Raw genomic sequence first — 19,640 nt, 5'->3', positions numbered from 1 at the left:
TCTGACAAAGGACTCGTATCTAGAATGTATAAAGAACCAATAACACAGCAAGAAACCAAACACCCACTTTATAAACGGACAGAAGATTTGGACACCTCGTGGAAGATAAATGGCCAGGAGGCATCTTTTTGTCTGCTTAAGATAATTGGTCAAAAGAAATGCAAATGCAAACCCCAGTGAGATACCCTGCACAGCCATGATGATGGCTAAAACCAAAAAACTGACAGTGCCAAGTGTCGGCAAGAATTTGGAGCAAGTGGAACTCACTCGCATATACCGCCGGTGGGAAGGTCAGAGGGCATAGCCAGTCTGGAACAGCTTGACGGTCTCATAAAGTTAGACGTGTGCTTCCCGTGCAGCCCAGCAATCCCTCTCTGGTGTGGATCCAAGAGAGACGAAGCGTATTTCCACACCAAGACTTGTGTTCACACGCTCATAGCAGCTTTGTTTGTAATAACCCTGGAACTGGATTATTCCAAACTGGAAACAACCCACATGGTAATCAGCAGATGAATGGATAAATCACTGTGTCAGGGCCACATAGTGGAAAACTACTCAGCAATAAACAGGAGTGAATCACTGATGACACAAAGCAGGGGCAAATCCCAGGAACGTTCTGCTCCGTGAAAGAAGCCAGACCCAGAGGGTGCTTCTTGGGTGATTCCGCGTCTGTCTGTCCAATCTGTAGGGACTGAATCAGGTTGGAGGCTGCCTGTGGCCAGGAGTAGGGGCGGGGTGACTGCAGAGGCCGAGGGAACTTTGGGGGCGCTGGAGACGCTCTTCATTGTGATGGTGGTGGACCGCACGTGTGCGTTTGCGAGAACTATTGAACAGGACGTTTAAAATGAGTTAATTGTTGTAGTATATAGATTATACTTCAACGCTAAGTTTTTAAAAAGTGGTTTTGTAACCTGGGCAGTTAGCACTGCGGACTTTTCCATTTGGAGTGGGTCCTTAAGAGAGGGTCTTGTCCACACTCATAGATGGTGGGGGAAGAGAGCCAGAGAAATATGGTAGCCAGACAGCTCCGGAATAATCAGAACCCAAAACCAGGTTTTCTCACTTAGCGATCACGCTGCAGGTGACCCCAGAAACTAGGTGGCACCTCCTTTCTTTCTTTCACCTTCTTTTGTACATGCTAATGCCCCAGGGAGCTTTGGCTTTAAAAGAAGACCCTGTGTTGTATATGTCCGTCAGCCAGTGTCTGCAGCAAAGGCACATGAGACGCGAACTAGGCAGCGGCAGACACGCAGACAGTCCCGTCTGGGTGCAGGGACCCCCCGAGTTTGCCTGACATAGAGGGGTGGCCGTGAGCAGCGCTGACAGCCCACAGGCCTGTTTGAGAGCGGGCCCGGCTCCTGCACAGCCCGCAGCGGGCAGGCCTGCTCTGTGCTGTGCTGTCGGTGGCCCGGGCGGGACGCGGGCAGCGCGGGGCAGGCGGGAGCCCTGGGTGAGGTGGCTCTTCCTGTGTCTCCCAGGACTACGCCCAGGCGCGGTTTGATGCCTATTTCGACCAGAAGAGGAAGCTGGGGGTGTGACTGCGGGAGGACGTCGTGCGCTGCATCCCTGGACGGCGCGGGGCGGCCGAGCCAGCGGCCCCTGTGCTCCGACGACTGCACCCGCGGCGAGAAGGCGCCTCCTGCCGCACGCAGATGTGTATGATACGAAAGACTGTATTAAATGGAGTAACATTTCTTTCATATCTTGTTTACGATTCCGCTAGGCCTCTGAAATGCGATCGGGACGCAGAACTATAGTACAATAGTGCACTAGAGCTATATCTCAGAATCCTCTTAATCGAGACACGGCGTTCCACGTGTGGGGCCCGGCGCCCTCCGTCCGATGTGGCCAACAGCCCAGACGGGGTTCCTGCGGGTACTTTCTTTGGTTAATGTTGACTTTGAAAGGATTTTCAGAGCCTGGTGAACGCTGTGACCAGGCTCTCTGTGTAAGCAGGTAGACACTGCTCGCTCCCCGGGGCGGTGAGAGAGCAGACAGACTGTGATGTCGCTCCGTGGCCTGACCGCGGGTCTCCAGAAGCTGCTCCTTCGCCCTTTTGGTCCAAATGGCTGGCTCGAGACAGCCGACTGCACGTGACGGGCGCGAGCTCTCGTCCAGGCACAGGTGGATGTAGCTGCTCCTACCTGTTGTGCATATTTTGTAACACAGGCGAACCTCACCCTGACTGGACGCCACCTCGCCTGGGCCCTCCTACCGACCTGCAGGCAGGGAGCCTCGGCCACCGGGGTCCAGCAGCTGGACAAGGGGCCACGCGGACACGCCTCCCGTCGCCCTCCCTCTGTCCTGCTCTCTGCAGCCTTTTCTCCTCCACCTCTGCTCAGCCTGGAGCTGGGGAATGTGACCGGCCTGCTGCTGCCCCTGGCACTGTGGCCTTGGGGTGCCTGGGGGCACAGGGGGACCCTGGCCCGGGCTCTCGGGGCCAGCCCTGCCTGCCCTCACTGCTCCCTGCCGTCCTGGACGCGGGCACCGTGGGAGGCAGCAGCCCGCATGTGGAATGGGGGTGTGGCTTGAGCCGAGCTGTGAAATCCAGATATGTTAAATGTCCTTTGGGAGAAATTCTTTTTTTACCTCTGAACTCTTATTTGAATTGTTTTTGTGCATATGTTTCTGCTACCACAGAGATTGTACCATACAGAATTAAAGAAATAAAAACACACCCTCAGCTGTCACCCTGAGTGTGTCCTGTCTTGGGGGCTCCCAGTGCGTCCTTCCCCGCTGCTCCCAGATGTGAAGGCCTCTGGAAGGCCGCAGAAGCAGCTGGGAGCAGGTGTGTCTGGGAGGAAAGGGATGGCCGGGCCGGGGCAAGAGGGAGACTTCGCACTGCTCACCCTTGTGGACACTTGAAACCTTCCCCGGGTGAATGTGTTCATGTGTTTTGACAGCTAAGCAATGAATGACCCTGCCCCCCTGCGTGACTCTCACTTAGGACCCAGCTCCGATTCCTTGCCGTGCCTGCGAGGCCTGTGCGGTCGTTGCCCGACCGGCCGTGCCCGCCCTCGCCCCGCGCCTCAGTCACTGCTCCAGCCTCGCTCCGCCGTAAGACCCCAGGCTCGCTCGAGGCTTCCTCGCAGAGATGCTTTGGAGCCGGGTCTTCCAGTGGCGGGCTGCGTCACATGCTTCCAGTCAGCTCAGAAAGTCACGGCTCGGGCCCTCTCCATCCCTCCATCTCAAGTGGTGCCGTCCTGAGTCCACCCTCACCCCCCCACCTCCTCTCTGCCCGTCACTTTATTCTCTAGATAGGGCTTTTCCTAGAGTTCTGGTTGGCTCACTCGTTGTCTCCTGCATTAGACCCTAAGCCTGCGTGAGTGGGGATCAGGCCTGTTCACAGCACCGGTGACCCCCTGTCCCTCTGCCTCCTGATGATGGCCTCTGTGCTCCAAGAGTGCCCACCCCAGTGCCTCTGCACATGCTGGTGCTACAGCAGCGAGACTTCTCCAGACAGGCTGCTTGCCATCTGCACGCCAGGGCAGGGCCAGCCAGCATCTCCCTGGGATCACACTGCCTCCCCACAAAACACGCCACACTCAGCTCTGACATCTACTCAGGGTCCCTCTGCCACGACCGCCACCCTGCAGGTCTCTGCCCAGCTCTGCTCCCTGGGAGGGTGTGAGGCTGGCTGCCCTGGGCTCAGTCCAGATGCGTCTGCAGCCCTCCTGAGTCCCACACACAGCTGCCTCTTCCTAACCGGACACTGCTGTCAGTGTTTCTAGGACCCAAGTGTCTACCATGCGTGTGGGATTGACACGAAGCCCTTTGGACCCCAGCCCGGCATCTGGGGGCCCTGAGCAGGGCAGTCCCAGACCCGAGGGACAGGCTCCTCCCAGCCGCTGGCCAGATGAGAGCCACAGGGATGGGGCCGAGCCACCCGCTCACTGTGCCCAGGGCGTCTCCGGCCTCAAAGTGGCCTTTGTTTCAGGGGCCTCCCGCCGGAATAACCACTTTGCACTTCCTTGGCCGGAGAAAGCGAGCCTCTGAGCAGCTCTGGCTCTGCCTCCCGGCCCCGGTGCTGGGACCCAGACCAGAGAGACCTGCAGGATGAAGGACAGCCTCCGGGGAGTGGGACCGCCCACCCAGGAGGGACGGAAAGGCAGGGCCTGCAGGCCGGCTCAGCTCTCTGCCTGACCCTCGGGGCCCCAGGCAACTCCTGGGCTGCCCTGGACAACCTCTGCCCTTCTCTGCAAGACGGTGACCTCGGCTGTGTGTGACACCACTGCCCTGTGTGGAGTGCCTGGTCAGGCTCGGGGGCATGGGAATATCGGCCTGCTCGTGCCAGCACCATCCTCCACGCCTAGGAGTGTGTGGGATGGGGAACTCACTCTCTCTCGCCCAGCCTGGGAAGACCCTCATTGTGAGCTAGGATGTGCTGGAAACATGCCTCCTTGGTCCTAGTTCCGCCCCCTTCTCCCCAAGAGGCCGGGATTATTGCACATGTGCTCATGGTCCTCTCCCCAACCTCGCGAGGCCCCAGATCCTAGACGGGACCCCCCCACCCTCCCGCACCCCACACCAACCTCAGCTGCAAAGGAAGGTGGAAGGGAGACAGACACAGGCTGGCGTGGGATCCATGGAACCGAAAGAGGGTCACAGGGACAGGAGCAGCCCACGCCCAGAGGCCGGGGCCCTGCTGCTTCTGGTGCCCGCTCAGGCTCTGCCACACCCAGCCTCCCCAGCCCCTGACGTTCCAGGCTGGACCAAGACACGGCTCCTGAGCTTGCTGCTCTTTATTCCTTTCCTGCCTCAGCGAGGGGAGAGCAGGGGTCGTGGGCATGGCCACAGGTGGGCGCTACTCCTCCACGGCGAAGGAGAACGGGCTCAGCTTGTAGCCAGTGCCTGAGTAGAACTTGTTCTGGAACTCCACCCTGTGGGGGTGAGAGCGGAGAGCTGGTGAGGGCAGCCCCCGCCTGCCCCGCCCCGCCCCGCGCCGCCCAGGCCAGCGGGCAGGCTGCTCACCAGTGCAGCCGCAGTGCGTGCAGGAAGGCCGAGAGCCCCTCCATCACCAGCAGGATGGCCACCGTCAGCACAGCGAAGGCGGCAAAGATGGGGACCAGCACCACGGCCATCACGCCTATCTTGTTGCCCATGCGCAGGCCCGTGCGCATCACCATGGCCCACAGCACCTCCGACAGCTCTGTGGGTGGATGGGGGCAGTGAGGACCAGGGCGACGGGGTGCCCACCCAGCCCCCTGGACAGCCTGAAGCCCCCCCTTCCTGTGGGGCCAGTGGGGGACCCCACCCCCACTTTACAGAAGGGGATACTGAGGCTCAGAGAAGTGACCCGCCCAGGCCCCCGGGCAGCAGCTGTGCATGTGTGAGACATAGCCAGGTGACAGCCACCCACAGCAGCCAGGTCACTCACGGGCGTGGGCCAGGCTCAGGGCCCAGAGGCGCAGGTATGAGGCCGTGTTGGAGATGCAGCCCAGGCAGAACTCGATGGTGTGGATGGCCTGATGCATGACCACCTCGGAGGGGACAAACTGGGGGGGCGGGCGGCCGTGAGGGGCAAGCCGGGCCAGCAGCCACCCCCTACTCAGGACGGCCCCCACCTACCTCAGCCTCTTCTTCGGGCCCCGGGCAGCCCGCCTTCTCCTCATCAGAGCCCCAGGCAGCCTCGGACGGGTTGGAGGCGTCCAGAAGCCCAGTCTGGTCCTCATCCTGAGGTAGAAGCAGGAGTGTCAGCAGGCCCCAGCCCCAGATGGGGCCCAGCCCACCCGTTCCTGCCGGCTCACAGCCACCCTGGGAACCCTTGAGGGGTTGAGGGTTGGGTCACAGCCTGGCAGCGGCCCCATCTCCCGAACAGCCCTCCTGCCACGTGCCCCGGGCTCTACCAGCTGTCGGCCAGTGGGCCTCTTCCGTGATCGGCGGCGGTGCTGCCTGAACAGGAACAAGGGCGTGCCAAGCAGCAGGACAGGCACCATGGCCAGGGCCAGGACCACCAGAGCAGACTGCACCATCTCCTGCAGGCAGGGACGAGAGTCAGGGGGCCTGGGAGCGCGTGGGGCCCTCGTCCCCAGGACCCTCACTAAGCAGGGACATCACCCCGTCCAAAATCTTTCTGGGGGAGAAGGGGCCCCAGGCTTCCAGCACCTACTGTGCGCCACCCCCACTGGGAGCTTCACACCATCTCCAGACCAACCTCCCTGTTTCACGGCCTCAGGCCTGTACCCCGTTTCTCAGAGGAGGATCCTGAAGCTCTGAGTGGCCCAGTGACCGGGGGACCCCATGAGGGGGTGTGAGCCCACTCCCCCGCCGCAGCCCACCTGCCCGGTGAAGAGTGGCCGGTTGGTGGGGCTCCGGGAGAAGAGAAACATGTTGATGAAGTGGATGAGGATGCTGGGGGCTGAGGCGGCGCTGGCGGACGTGTAGCACAGCCACTTGTAGAAGACCAGGAAGACGAGGTAGCCGAACAGCCCCAGCAGGAAGACCAGCTCGGGCAGCGTCTCCAGCAGCAGCCGGTATGGCTGGCGGAAGTGCCTGGGGCAGGAGGAGGGCCGGGTCACCCAGCCGCCCTGGCCCTGGCCCTGGCCGGCCCCGCGCCCCCCGGAGCCAGGGCCCTCACAAGTGGTTGAAGACTCCCAGGACCACCCCGAAGGCCATGTGGGTGACCCCCAGGATGACGGACATCTTCATCTTGAAAGAGTTGAGGAAGCTCAGGTGGTTGACGGCCAGGCTCCAGACCTGGGAGGCGGGAAGGGCGGGTGTCACTCTCCTCGGCCTGTTTGCCCCCTGGGGGCCTCGGTACAATCTGTCACTCACCAGCCAAGGGGCAGCAGAGGGGAATGGTTGAGAGCACAGATTGGGCCAGACAACAGGGACCCAAACCCCAGCTCTCCCTAGCAGGGTGACCTTGGGCACACCATCTCCTGTGCCTCAGTTTCCCGGTGTGTAAAATGGGGACATGCTTACGTGCACCTTAGGGAGCTGTCAGGAGTCACGAGACTGAATATAAAGTCATTTCCCATAACGGGCTCAGCACGCGCCCGCATGGAGGGGGCTGCAGTGGGACCCCAATGCCACCCCCGTTACACGTGCTTCTCTGCTTTGGGAAGTGGCCGGGCTGCAGTGGGCCCAGCAGGGCCAGCTCTCCTCTGTCCGGGTCCCTGTGCCTCCAGCACCCAGAACTGCGCCTGGCACCCAGGAGGGGCTCAGCCAGCCATGGCTGGAGGAGTGAGGGAGCCCCGGACCCCACACCCGCCTGCCCGCCCCACCCGTGCCGGGAGCCAGGACTCACGGGGTCGATGCCGAAGGGGTAGGGTCCCCGGAAGACGCCGGAGACGTTGGGGTCCAGGGTGAGCAGCGGATGCTGCGCCAGGAACTCATCGCTGCGGTGACAGTAGCAGGGGTGAGGGGCAGCGGGGCATGGGGGGGGCAGGGTGGGCGCGGCCGGGCCTCACCTCCAGCCAGACTGGTCGACCATGGCCGACACGTTCCAGCCCGAGCGGAAGATGACAGTGGCGCGGCTGAAGCACTCGTTGTAGATGAAGCCGGTGTAGACGGAGAACAGGCCCATTAGCAGGAGCAGGTAGCGGCCGCCGAAGAAGGTGCGCCAGATCTGGGGTGGGGGGACCATGAGGGACTGCCCGCCCCCCCGGGCCCCGCCAGGACCCCACGCCGCCCCTCACCTCGTTCTGCGCCGTCTTCACGGCCGGCCGGTTCTCAGCCAGCACCATGGCCAGGGCGAAGAGGAACATGAGCAGGCCGTGGCCCACGTCGCCAAACATCACGGCAAACAGGAACGGGAAGGTGACGATGGTGTAGGGCGCTGCGGGCAGAGGGGCCGGGTGTCAGCCAGGACGCCCGAAGAGAAGCCACACGTCTCTGTCCAAGATGCCACAGAGGCCTGAACCCAGGCTCTGGGCCCCCAGGAAACGCGATGGTGGTGTGTGCGAGGCAGGGAGGCCTCGTTCAAGAGCCTGCCACATACTAGCTGTGTGACCTTAGACCAGTGACTTAACCTCTCTGAACCTTCATTTCCCCATCTGTAAAATGGAGATAACAATACGACCACATCGGAGAGGGCTCTCATCAATGAGTTTATCGGTGGGCAATACCTGGCCCCTGGAAGCACTCGGTGCAAAGCTAGTAGTTTGAGCTCTTACCATTTACAAGAAGAGCCTTAAGCAGAACACATAAAGAACAGAGAGCCCAGTGGCAGTCCTGGCTGGCACAGGGCAAGTTCTAGAAGGCTGAGTGGGTCACTTAACCTCTGAGGTCTCAGTTTCCCTTCAGTAAAATGGAAGAAATTCCTCATGGGTGTTAGGGTTCCAAAGCGCAGCCTGTTATGGGCTGAACTGTGTGCCCCTCAAGCAGATACGTTGGCGTCCTCACCGCCAGCCCCTCAGAAGGTGGCAAGTAAAACTGAGGTCGACGGGCGGGGCTCACCTGCCATGTGACTGGTGTCCTTATAAAAAGGGGAAATTTGGACACAGACACATACACTGGGGAACCCCGTACGAACACGAGGACGGCAGCTACACACCAAGGAGACAGGCCTGGAGCAGACTCCCCCCACGGGCCTCGGGGAGGCAGCCCTGCCCCCACCTTGACTTCGGCCAGCAGGCCAGCCTCCAGGACCGGAGACAACCAGCCCAGCAAACTCTGGCCTCCCCAAGCTCTTGCTCTGAGAGCTGCGGGCACATTGTCACCCGGGGACACTGGTGATGGCACCTGCTCGAACTGGAGTGGCATCTGCTCACGCAGAGGCACCAAGCACAGGCGAAATGGGGTAGGGGCCCAGATCAAGCTCTGGGATGCTGGGCCTGCGGGTCGACAGGTCCCAGGGGACCACATGTGACCCTGGTCACTGTCCCCACGGCCTCAGAGTCCATCCTCATGTCCTGCCTGTACCTACTGGCTGAGGCAGGACCCCTCCCGGGCCTATGACTAAGGCCCCTCCCAAAAGGGGCCCCACCACGGCTCACCCCGACACCCATTCTTTGGGCTTATGTAGACACCCACTGTGGCCCCTACCCGGGACATGGGGGATGCTGGGCCGGTGGCCACATGGAAGCCAGCCTGCCACAGGGAGGGCGGTGTCTGGAGGGAGAGGAGCCAGGCGGAGGACACACCAGGGACCACAGATCTCAGGTGTGCAGAGGGGGCCAGGGAGGAAGGAGAGCCAAGCAGGAGCTACGCTGGACCCATGGACGGGTGCTGGCAAGTGGGACAGGGCTGCCACCAACTAGCTCCAGCCTGATAGGGGTGGGTACCATGTTGCCAATTCTCTTACTTTTTGTGGAAATCTTGGGAAAATGCAAACTTTTGTAAAAACTCCCATTTCAAACATTGGCACCCGCTGCAGACACCCTGATGCTCTGCCCAGGCACCCACAGTGTCCTTGCCAGCTCCGTGCATCCCTCCAGCTCGGCAGCTCTCCTGAGACAGCGCAATGGGTCCCTTGCAGAGGAGCAGCCAGGGGAGCACCCAGGCAGAAGGGCCTGGACCTGACAACCTCTGCCACCCGTGACGGGGGCTGGCCAAGGACCACAGGTGTGGGTGTCAGCCCTGCCTTGGCTTCGAAGAGGACATACCAGGATGTCACTTATGCTCCAGAGCCCCTGCAGGGTCAGGCTGAGGTGGGACTTCACCTGAGATCAGCTCTGCTCAGCTCTCCCCTCCCTGCCTGCTCCCCCAGCCCCACCCCTCAGCTTCTCCCCTCCCCGCCTGCCCCCACTCCCCACCCCCTCAGCTCTCCCCTCCCCACCTGCTCCCTCAGCCCCACCCCTCAGCTCTCCCCTCCCCACCTGCTCCCCCCTCCCCACCCCTCAGCTTCTCCCCTCCCCGCCTGCTCCCCCATCCCCACCCCTCAGCTCTCCCCTCCCCGCCTGCCCCCCCATCCCCACCTCTCAGCTTCTCCCCTCCCCGCCTGCCCCCCCATCCCCACCCCTCAGCTTCTCCCCTCCCTGCCTGCTCCCCCAGCCCCACCCCTCAGCTTCTCCCCTCCCCACCTGCTCCCCCAGCCCCACCCCTCAGCTTCTCCCCTCCCCACCTGCTCCCCCAGCCCCACCCCTCAGCTTCTCCCCTCCCCACCTGCTCCCCCATCCCCACCCCTCAGCTTCTCCCCTCCCCACCTGCCCCCCCATGCCCTGTGGTCCCTTCCTGGCTTCTCCCGGGAACACCTCTTTTAACAGACCACTCACACCAGAGTCCCCAAGTCAGGGTCTGCTTCTGGGAGAACCCCACCTAAGACGGCACCCAATTCAAACTCCTTAAAAAAGACATGAGGCCAAACACGTGGGGCCAAACATGACGCCTCGGCAGGCTGACTGTGGCCTCGCGGACTGCTGGTCTGCAACCCCTGCCCATCGTCCCATCTCCCAGCCCTGCTCTGAGGTCTGTGCTGTCATTGTCCCCACTGTGCAGATGAAGAAACTGAGGCTCAGAGAAGCAGACGCCTATCAAAGTGAGTGAGTTGGACCTCAGCCCTGGGCCAGTCCAATGGCAAAGCTGCCGTTCTCTGCACAACCCCGCGCCGGCTCCCTCGTAAGCCTAACGAGAGAGGGTTTGCTGGGGATAAATAAAGCCCCCTAACTGGGCCCCCCTAGAAGGCGACGGGGAGGGAGCCCTTCAGCTCAGGTGGGCGGGACAGGCCCCATGTGGAGAGGCTGCCCTCCCCTCCCTGCACCACCCCCTGGCCAGGCGCTCACCGGGGTTGACCTCCTGGTAGCGGCCCACACCATAGGCGTCCACGATGCCCTGGAAGCTGGCCGTGAAGCGGTTGGTGCGGACGAGCGTGGGGGGCATGTCCCGGCAGGGGATGCGGTGCACCACGGCGCTCACACCCGCCTCGCTCTGCGGCCCAGCAGGCAGGCAGGCAGGCAGGCAGAAAGACAGACAGACAGACAGACAGAAAGGTGAGCCTGAGGGAGGGGCCTCCAGGGACCCTCGGCCCCCAGCCAGGCCCAGCTGGAGAGGGCAGCATCGTGGGGGCAGCCCGCCCCTCCCTGTGGAATAGAAGGACCAGCCCCAATTCAGAGGCATCCAGGGAGAGCCAGAGACCAGCTTGGGGCCCAGAAGTATGCTACTGCCTTTCCAGGTGGCCCAGGACGGGGAGCCCCGTGGTCACAGTGGAGCACGTACTGTGCACCAGCAGCCTGTGGTCTGTTCACACTACAGCGCCCCCTCGGGCAGGATCACAGCACCCCTTTCACAGAAGAGCCTGAAGCTCCTCCAGTTGCCCGAGGTCACGGCCACTGCCCAGGGCAGCTGGACTGGGACCTGGTTTCTGACTTCATGGGCTGTGACGGCCCATCCCAGGGGCCCTGGGAGTCAGCGGAGGGCTTGCCCGGGCAACGAGGGAGGGCTCCTGGGGGAGGTGGGGGCCCTGCATAGCGGGGCTCTGGGAATGGGAGGTGTGCCTAAGGTGGAACAGGCGCCCGCGCTCACCGAGCTGTCCTGCAGCGCCTGCTGCAGCGTGGGCAGGTCGCGGGCTGCGCACCAGGCCTCGGCGATGAGGCATTTGTGCGTGGCGCTCACGCTGCACTGGTTCAGCGCCAGGTACACGGCCTTCATCTTGTGGATCTGCACCTGCCAGGGCGGCAGCAGCCGCTGCACGCGGCCCAGCACCTGGCTCAGGAAGCGCTCTGTCTCCCCCAGGACCTAGGCCAGAGCGGGCGGTCAGGGGAGCCAGCTGGGGGGGGGGGGGGGGGATGGGGGAGGGGCAGGTTGGGGGTGGAGGTGGGGAGCAAGCCAGGGCAGGTGGGGGGTCAGGGGGAGCGAAGGGGGGGCAGGAGGGGCGGGAGGGGGCAGGAGGGGGCAGGATGGGGCAGGTGGGAGGCAGGAGGGGTGGGCAGGGGCAGGCCAGTGTCCCCTGGGCAGGCGCCCACCTCCAGCAGCTCATGGCTCTGCTGCTGCAGCTGCTGCAGGGCTGCGTGCCGGGCCTCCTCCTGCTCCTCGAACGGGAAGACGTGGCAGTGAAAGCTGCGGAGGGGGGAGGGCGACATGAGTGGGGGCCCAGAGGTTCTGGGCTATGCAGAGGCTCAGTCTAAAAGGAGCTCACAGGGCAGTGCTGGCAACAGGGTGGGCCTGGTGGAGGTGATATGCAGGGGCAGGGTGGGAACAGGGCTGGCTCAGTGGAGGTGACATGCAGGGGGCAGGGCGGGCTCGGTGGAGGTGATACCCTGGGGCCTGGGCACAAGGGCGGCGGGTGGCCAGCCCCTGGGGCTCACCAGTTAGTGATCTTGAGAATCTTCTGCCCGATCTGCTCGCCCCAGTAGGAGATGAGGAAGGTCATCCAGGTCGCAGGCTCGCCCTGCCAAGCAGGCTCAGTTTACCCCACAGTCCCGGCTGGGCCCCAGAGGCGTCCCACCTGGTACCCAGCCCGCTCACCGTCACCGGGTCCTGCAGCGGCTGCTCTGTCTCCCGGAAGCTGGCAATGAGGAAGCCGCGGCAGGCCCTCCAGAGCAGGCGCTCCAGGGCGGCGGCCTTGTGCGGCTCTACGGCACCTGCCACGAAGCTGCGGCCGGCAGGCTGAGCGGGGGCCTCCAACCCCCTCCCGCCTCGCCCCGGCCAGGCCCTGCCCGGGATGGTCAACCGGGCACACTGGCCCTGCCCCAGGGAGCAGGCACGACCCCCCAGGCAGGGCCAGAAGAGGAGAAACCCCCATGGGCGAAGAAACTTCCAGGCCTGAGGGAGGAGGCAATGGCCATCTGAGGGCGGCTGAGGGAGAGCACTGGACAAGGAGTCTGAGCTGGGCTGGGCACGGCCCGGCAGTTAGAGCCTCTGTGGTGACAGGAAAGAGCATGAACCCGCCCCTCACTTACTTGACCCTCAGGTCCTGGTGCGGCCCCCTGGGGTCCTGGAGCAGGGGGGTCCTTTCTGAAGACCGATCTGTGTCAGTGGCCACCAACTAGGAAGCGAGAAGCACCGTGAGCCCCAGCCCGGATGGGGCCTGGACCCCGGCCCCCTCAAGCCCCGCCCGGGCTGGACTGACCGGAGGGCAGTGGCCCTGGCCCAGCACGGCCTCGTGGAGCTGCAGCTGGTGCAGCTGGGCCCGCAGGGTCTGCTGGTTGCCCCGCACATCCCGGAGCTCCTGCGCCAGGCGATCCGTCTCCTCCTGGATGCGCAGCAGGTCGCGGGGCGGCGGCGCGGGCAGCGCGCCCTCAGGCGGGGACAGCGCCAGCCCAGCCCGCCACACCTCCTCCTGCAGGAAGGCTGGGTGCAGAGGGACAGGTGTCAGGGGAGGCCACTCCGGGGCCAGCTAATGGCCACTGTTAGCCAAAGGCTCACATCTAGGGGATCCCAAACGCTGCCCCAAACGCCACTGGCGACCAGCAAACTGACTCACTGAGTCCGAGAACCCCAGGAAAACCCCAAGCCAAACCTCCATCCCCACAGGTCCGCTCCCCTATCTCTGAGCTCATCTAGGCTGCTCTCTGTCCCCAGTCCCTTGGCCACCGCCCAGGCCGGGGCCTGGGTCCCACACGCAGCCTCCTGGGCTCTGAGATGAGGACTTGCATGGAGGCCCACAAGGTACCTGCCCAATTCCCTAAAAGCTGTCAATCAAGCTAATAACCCATCACACAAACGTGCTCCATCCTCCCACCTTGGAGAAAGTAGGGGGCTCGGTCCCTTGGTTCCTCCTCCTGAGAGGGGCTGCTGATGGGACCCAAGGCAGGGGGCCCTTTGGCCAGGGTCTAAGAAGGAGTTGCTCCTTGGGGGCACCTGACCCTAGATCCTGGCCTCGGCCTCCAGCCCGCCCCCCGCCCCAGTCCATCTACAGCAGAGAAAGCTGTCTGTACCTCTCCCCTGCTTAGAAACCGCGATTGGAGGCTCCCTGCACCCAGAGAACAAATTCCCAGGCCCGCATGTGGTATTCGAGGCCCTTCCAAGCCAGCCCTGGCCTGGGCCCTCTGCTCAGCTCCTCCCAGGCTGCCCCGTTCTCAAGAAGACCCCACAGATCCCAGCTGCCCTGTCCTGGCTCTGCAGGGCCTGGCCTGGACCTCCCTTCTCTGCCCTCTACCTGGGCGACCCTCTTTCTTTCAGAGCAAGCTTGATGGGCACCTCCACCAGGAAGCCTGCCTGGGCTGCAGGCCTGGGGCCAACTCACTGAAGGTTTTCTCCAGCTCCTCGCAGCGCCGAACATCCATCACGAAGCGTCTTTGGAAGGCGCTCACTGACGCGTTGAGCTGTGGTGGCCGCACAGAGGGGTCAATCTTCTGGGGAGGGCCGGGGAGGTCCCCCTACCCTGGGGCCCAGGGCTGGCTCTCCTCAGGCCGTCGCTGCCTCGCCCAAAAGGCACTGAGCACACCGTGAACCTCCAGGTGCCCAGCTGGAGACAGACCAGACCCCACATGTTCCAGGGAGGGCGCGGCAGGGCCAAGGAGGCCTGGCTGACCCCAGGCCAGGGCAGGGTGGCCTCTGCCATGAATAAAGCTGACGTTCCTAAGTGCAGAGCACAGCATCCATGGCAGAGGCTGTGGGATGCAAGCAGGGCTGGGGGCCGTTATCGGGGGAGCCGGCCCAGCATGTAGAATGCCTATGGACGACGCCCCCCCCAAAGCCCGTCCCGAGCCACTCACGTCTCTGAACTCCACGAGGCCCAGCTCGCCGAGCTGGCTCACACAGGTGTAGGCAGCAGCTGTGGGCAGGAAGAGCTGGACCAGCGCCACCTCCTCACTCCGGAACATGGAGCCCATGGTCCTGGGGGGTGGGTGGGGGGTGGGGGGGTTCAGTCGGGGGCAGGCCACAGACAGTTCCCTACCGGGTAGGAATCCCATACACCCCCATGTATGTAATCCTGAAAGGAACTGCTCCCACCCCCAGCTGACAGATGGGGAAACTGAGACCCACGAAGGCTCCAGGGGATGCTGAGGTCACACAGGAAGTAAGCCGAGCAGCTGTAAGCAGAGCCCAGCCTGGCTGACCCCACAGCCCAACTTTGAGCTCTTTCCCAGCCAGCTTGGCCCTCTCTGAGGCCCCCGTCCCCGACCCCTGGGGGCTCCTGGAGACACCAGCTCTCCTCACACCTGGCCTCTGCTCCGGCTGTCCCTCCTCTGCGACCTGCCCCCGCCCTGGATCCTACTCATCCTCGGGGCCCCAGCAGCCGGCCTCCTGACGGCTGCAGCCTCGCAGGCCCCGAGCCCTTGTCTTTCCACCCCAGGGAGCATCTGCGACAACCAGCACCCAGGGCTGAGGTCGGGCCTGTCCCCACAGGCAGTGGGAGCCCCCCTCCCCGCTCCCTGCGGTGGCTGTGTGTGTTGAGGGCGTGGGGGTCTCCACTGGGTCCCCAGGGGCAGAGAGGACAGAGGGGGGACCGTCCTCTGAGGCCCCGGCTGCCCGGTGGTTGTGGGGAGAAGCGGGAGGGGCCTTCCAGGTGTTGAAACCGACGAAAGTGAAACTGTGGAAACAAACGGGCAGGAAGGGCCGGGCCGGCCTTGCTCAAGCGCCCGCCTGGGGAGGGCTGGGTGGCCTCCAACGGGCTCTGCAGATGCCCCGGCCCACAAGCTGCGGCTCCCGGCTGCTGCTCCGGGGACCCACAGCCAGCCACTTCCCCTCTGTGAGACTCAGTTTCCTAGCTCTCAAATTGGGGGCAAGGGCGGGGGTCGGGCACGGGTGAGGGCCCCGCCAAGAGGGTGAATGTTTGGTGCCAGAGTGCCCTGCTTGCTGTCCGGGCAAGATGGGGCCTCCCAGCTGGTCACTTCCTCCCCTGGGCCTGGTTTACTTAAGCCTAAACAGGGAACGTGCCCTGTCCCCAGCCTGGGAGGGGAGAGAATGTCGGAGGTTGCTGAACTGCTGGGACCCAGACAGGACAGCGAGGGGTGGGCAGGAGGGGCCGAGTTTTCTTCCTGAAGGGCCAGGGACCAGGGCTCGGAGCCCCGCCCAAGCTGTGATTGGCTGTGTGCCCTTGAGGGAGTCTGTGGCCCTCTCTGAGCCTTCATTTCTTCAGGTGAATGGGACTTGGCCACCCCCAGCAGAGACAAGCCGTGGGTGGAGAGATGACAAAAACACCCAGAGCCTCCACATAACCCCTTCACCCAAACTACCTCACTTAAACCTAACGGCACTCCTTGGGGTGAGGGCATTGTGACCCTGTCTTATAGACGGGTCAACTGAGAGCTGGAGAGACATGGTCCAAGACCAGATGGCGGCCAAGCCAGGCGGAGCCAGACCCTGGGGCTGCAGCACACTATGTGCTCAGGGGAGGGCTGCTCTCCGCCCTGAGCCCCCCAAAAAGCTGGGCTGGCCAAACGGGGGGGTGGGGTAGGGAGCCAGGTCTGAGGATCCAGAGGGTGCAGCAGTCCTGGACAGAATCTGTGGCAAAGCCAGCATGGTCCCCCGACTCACACGGCCCTCGAGCCTGGGCACTTCCCTTGGGTGGGATGAGCTGTGGTGGGCGCCGGTGTGTAGGGACCTGGTCAGACCCCTCCCCTGGCATGTGAGGCCTCCATGAGCTCAGCCCCTACCCCTCTTCCTCTCTGGCCTCTGCCGGAGCCAGGGGCTACCCCAGTCCCGTTTACCGAGCAAACGAAGGGGCCCGGGTCCGCGGCCTTCAGGGTCCAGACTCCAGCCCACTCCTCACTCTGTGCCCCTCTCCTCCTGGTCCCTCAGGAGGCTGGAGGCTAATGCGGATTCCTCCAGAAACCCATCAGATGTCCCCCTCAGCCTGTGGCCCACGACGATGAGCTGGACTGGAGGAGAGAGTCTGCAGCCTCCCTCATTCCAGACTTTTAGGCTCTGGAACCGGAAGGACCCCGCTGGCCTCTAGCTCTTCCTAGTTGGGTGGGCCTCAGTTTCCTCATCTGTAGAATGGGTCCTCCCTCCGAAGAAGATGCAGCAAAGAAAGCTCAGAGCGCCACCAGGCCCCACGGAGGAGGGCTCGAGCGTTGTTAGCCGCTGCTAACACCCAGCCGCCGCCGCCGCCTCCTCCTCCTCTTCCTCTTCCTCCTCCTCCTCCTCCCGCCCCATCGCCTCTGTGGCCCCCGGTAAAGCCTGACGCCCGGCGGGCCGGTGGACCGCGCGGCATCCACTGACCCAGCTGGAGGGGAGTCCAGGACCCCCTTCCCGGGGCAGGGGGAGGCGGGGGTGGCGCGCACAGCTCGGGGCTCTGCAGCCCCGGGCGGGGCACTCACCCGCGTCGGCCGCCCGCGGCGCGCTCCGCTCGGCGATCCCGGCTCTGAGCTCCGGGCCGCGGCGCCCACGCCGCTCCCTCTCCCCGGAGGGCGGGGCCGGGGCGGGGCCAGGGAAGCTCCGCCCCCTCCGGATTCCCCCGCCCCCGCCGCGGGGTCCCGGGAGCCGCCGAGCGGGGCGGGGACTTGCCAGCCTGGCCTCCCGGCCCGAGGCCGAGCCCATTCTGGGCGCGGAGCAGCCGCAATGGGGGGAGGCGCCAAGCCCAGGCCGCTCCCCACCCCCCCCCCCCCCCCCCGGCACCTACAGGGCTCGCTGGGCCCACGGCTGATGGGACCCCAACACACTCAGGCCGGGGCCCAAACCACGTGGGTCCCCAGCACGCTCCGCCCACTCTGGGCCCCCGCCCCCTTGCGTGAGGCCGCGGGTTACCCCGGGTCCTCACACCTTCCTGCCTCCGACCACCCAGCGTAGGGCCCCGGGCTTCAGGCCCAGTGCTCTGCGCCGTTGGGTGGGTGGCTGCCTCTCTCTGGGCCTCTTTCCTCAATGGCAGCGGGACATTAAAGGCCGGGCCATGGTCGTGTTGCCTCCACTGAGGGCCCCACACCCAGCAGGTGCTGCGGCTCCATCTGCGGACGAGGGTGTCCGGTGGCTCTGCTCCTACTTAGTTCCATGCAGGTCACCCCGCCCCGCTACCACTGAACTGGGGCTCCTGACCGTCCAGCTACCTGCACTTCGGGCAGGCCGGGCCCGTTCCTCCTGGGGACCAGAGGGGCGACGGGGCCCTCAGCTCCCGTGACTCTTGAACCCCACACTGCAAGGGCCTTTGAAGGGTGGGGGAGGGGTGGGCAAGTGCAGTCTTAAAGCTGGGGCTAGAAACTGAGTCATGGCCAAGGTCAGCGTCCTCAGAAAAGTAGGGGACACATCCTGGGCATTGTAGGGCTGTTTCTAAGGGGGACCCTCAACACAGCAAAGTGCGCACCTGCAGGGCCTCAGGTCCATACTTCGGGGTGTAAGGGTAGATGGAACTGTCGTGTTACGAAATGCCGATAGACTGCAGTCCTGACGCGGAAGGCGGCCTCCGTGTCGGTGAGGGAGATCCCAGGCAGGCGCCGGGTAGGTCTGACCCATTTTCATAAAAGTATTCTATTCACCCGCATACAGATACAGGCCCCACGCCCGTTATCTGGGCTGCTTATGTCTGGGAAAAGCGAATCAGAAGTGAGTTAGGATTTTCAGGCCTGCCTTGGGCCTACAGAGCTCCTGCATCCCACAGCCACCGGGACTAGCAGTGGGCTGGACACACGGACACTTCTGCACCTGACTGCCCAGCCCGGCCTGGTGTCAGCAGTATCTGAGGAAAAAGGCTCCCTGGGAATGACCTGGGCAATGGCTGGGTTTCTTGCTGGCAGGCCCTCTCAGAGCCTTGGATGTGCTCACATGCAGGGCCTGCCCCAGAGGGCAGAGGGCACTTGGGGCATTTCTCACCCATACTGGTCCACAGAACACCCTTCCCCTCTTTTTTCTAAAAAACTTCTCCTTCCCCTCCCCAAAGCCCCCCAGTACATAGTTGCACACTCCAGTTGTGGGTCCTTTTAGTTGTGGCATGGGGAATGCCGCCTCAGTGTGGCCATGTCCGTGCCCAGGATTCAAACCGGTGAAACCCTGGGCCGCCGAAGCGGAGCGTGTGAACTTAACCACTCGGCCACGGGGCGGGCACCCCCACCCCTTCTTTCCAAGAAGCATCTTGGGAAATTAGAGTTTTGTAAAAAGTACTTTTGGAAATGATGGAGGACTGCGAGCTCCCAGATCTGAGTTAGTTTTTCCATTGGATACACGCTGTGTGATCCTGAGCAAGTCACTTCACCTCTCTGAGCCAGTTTCCTCACTGCTGAGAATGTACTGAAATCTTCTCATGGTGCCAAGCACCAAGTGCCAGGGGGCTGTCCTGGGCCACTCCCACCGGCACTGGGCTATGTGGGCCCCACGCAGAACCACACTACTTCTCTGAGGTTGCATGGCAGGAAGTCCTGAGCAGCAGAAGCCGAGCCAGCAGCCTGGCCTGGGGAACTTGGGGAGGAAAGGGGATGTGGCTGGAGATGAGGCAAGGCCAGCTCAGGAGCAGCAGGGTGTGTGTCACCCCTCGTGACTGTCACCTCAGGGCAGGTTCCCCACCCCCATCAAGGCTGCCCCGGCCTTTCTGAGTTGCTGCCACTTGGTGTACTTCTACCCAAGGCCTTGGGAGGCTCTACCTACGTCCTCAGGGTCTGCGTGGTGGGGGGCCCTCAGGAGAAGGCACGCAGGGTACCCGCCCCTGACACTGAGGATTATGGGAATAGCAGACCTGAGCTGCCCTCGGCCTGCTGAGTCTCAGGGAGCATCCCAGGAAGACGGGTGGGCAATGGGGCTGTGGTGGGCTGGGGCCCAGCATGGGGAGCCCCTGACGGGTCCCAGAGCCCCCCCACGAAGGCCAGCCAGCTCTGCGGGTCCCACTGAGGGGCCTGGGTGAGGCTGTGGCGGTCCCGGCCCAGACAGGGGACGCACGACAGAGGCGGTGG

General features: G+C 63.6%; 2 protein-coding genes across 9 annotated transcripts in view; one reads left to right on the top strand and one right to left on the bottom strand.

Moving 5' to 3' along the window:
- CHKA (choline kinase alpha) overlaps nt 1-2,690 on the top strand; it is a 52,349-nt gene extending 49,659 nt beyond the window's left edge. For 6 of the 7 annotated variants that reach the window (XM_023654590.2, XM_023654592.2, XM_070230224.1 and 3 more), the window contains one exon: nt 1,479-2,690. In XM_023654590.2, coding sequence (XP_023510358.1) covers nt 1,479-1,538 — 60 coding nt within the window. In that variant the 3' untranslated portion in view covers nt 1,539-2,690. The remainder of the gene's footprint in view (nt 1-1,478) is intronic. The other variant, XM_070230225.1, reaches the window with a different exon arrangement.
- A 2,037-nt stretch (nt 2,691-4,727) lies between these two features.
- On the bottom strand, nt 4,728-17,205 carry TCIRG1 (T cell immune regulator 1, ATPase H+ transporting V0 subunit a3). 2 transcript variants are annotated; one of them, XM_023654588.2, is made up of 20 exons: nt 17,088-17,205; nt 14,538-14,658; nt 14,066-14,144; nt 12,950-13,170; nt 12,780-12,865; nt 12,346-12,472; nt 12,186-12,268; nt 11,844-11,937; nt 11,404-11,616; nt 10,665-10,809; nt 7,641-7,780; nt 7,413-7,570; nt 7,250-7,340; nt 6,578-6,696; nt 6,279-6,492; nt 5,847-5,975; nt 5,569-5,673; nt 5,378-5,495; nt 4,972-5,149; nt 4,728-4,880 (listed from the first exon to the last, which is right to left on the bottom strand). In XM_023654588.2, the coding sequence occupies exons 2-20, from the start codon at nt 14,652-14,654 to the stop codon at nt 4,805-4,807; spliced, it is 2,493 nt and encodes an 830-aa protein (XP_023510356.1). In that variant the 5' UTR covers nt 14,655-14,658; nt 17,088-17,205; the 3' UTR covers nt 4,728-4,804. The 2 variants fall into 2 exon arrangements, with proteins under 2 accessions (XP_023510356.1, XP_070086242.1); XM_070230141.1 differs by having other exon boundaries at nt 16,476-17,176.
- Nucleotides 17,206-19,640: the final 2,435 nt, after the last annotated feature.

The sequence above is a fragment of the Equus caballus genome, chromosome 12, assembly GCF_041296265.1.
Source record: "Equus caballus isolate H_3958 breed thoroughbred chromosome 12, TB-T2T, whole genome shotgun sequence".
NCBI lineage: Eukaryota > Metazoa > Chordata > Mammalia > Perissodactyla > Equidae > Equus > Equus caballus.
Note: the sequence above shows the minus strand (reverse complement) of the source record. Positions and strands in the feature narration are given on the sequence as shown.

Coding starts and splice junctions, on each gene's coding strand:
- TCIRG1 (XM_023654588.2), bottom strand. CDS start 14,654: ATGGGCTCCATGTTCCGGAGTGAGGAGGTGGCGCTGGTCCAGCTCTTC. Junction 11,617..11,843: donor AGAGCCATGAGCTGCTGGAG/GTGGGCGCCTGC, acceptor GCTCTGGCCTAG/GTCCTGGGGGAGACAGAGCG. Junction 6,493..6,577: donor CTGGGAGTCTTCAACCACTT/GTGAGGGCCCTG, acceptor CTCCTGCCCCAG/GCACTTCCGCCAGCCATACC.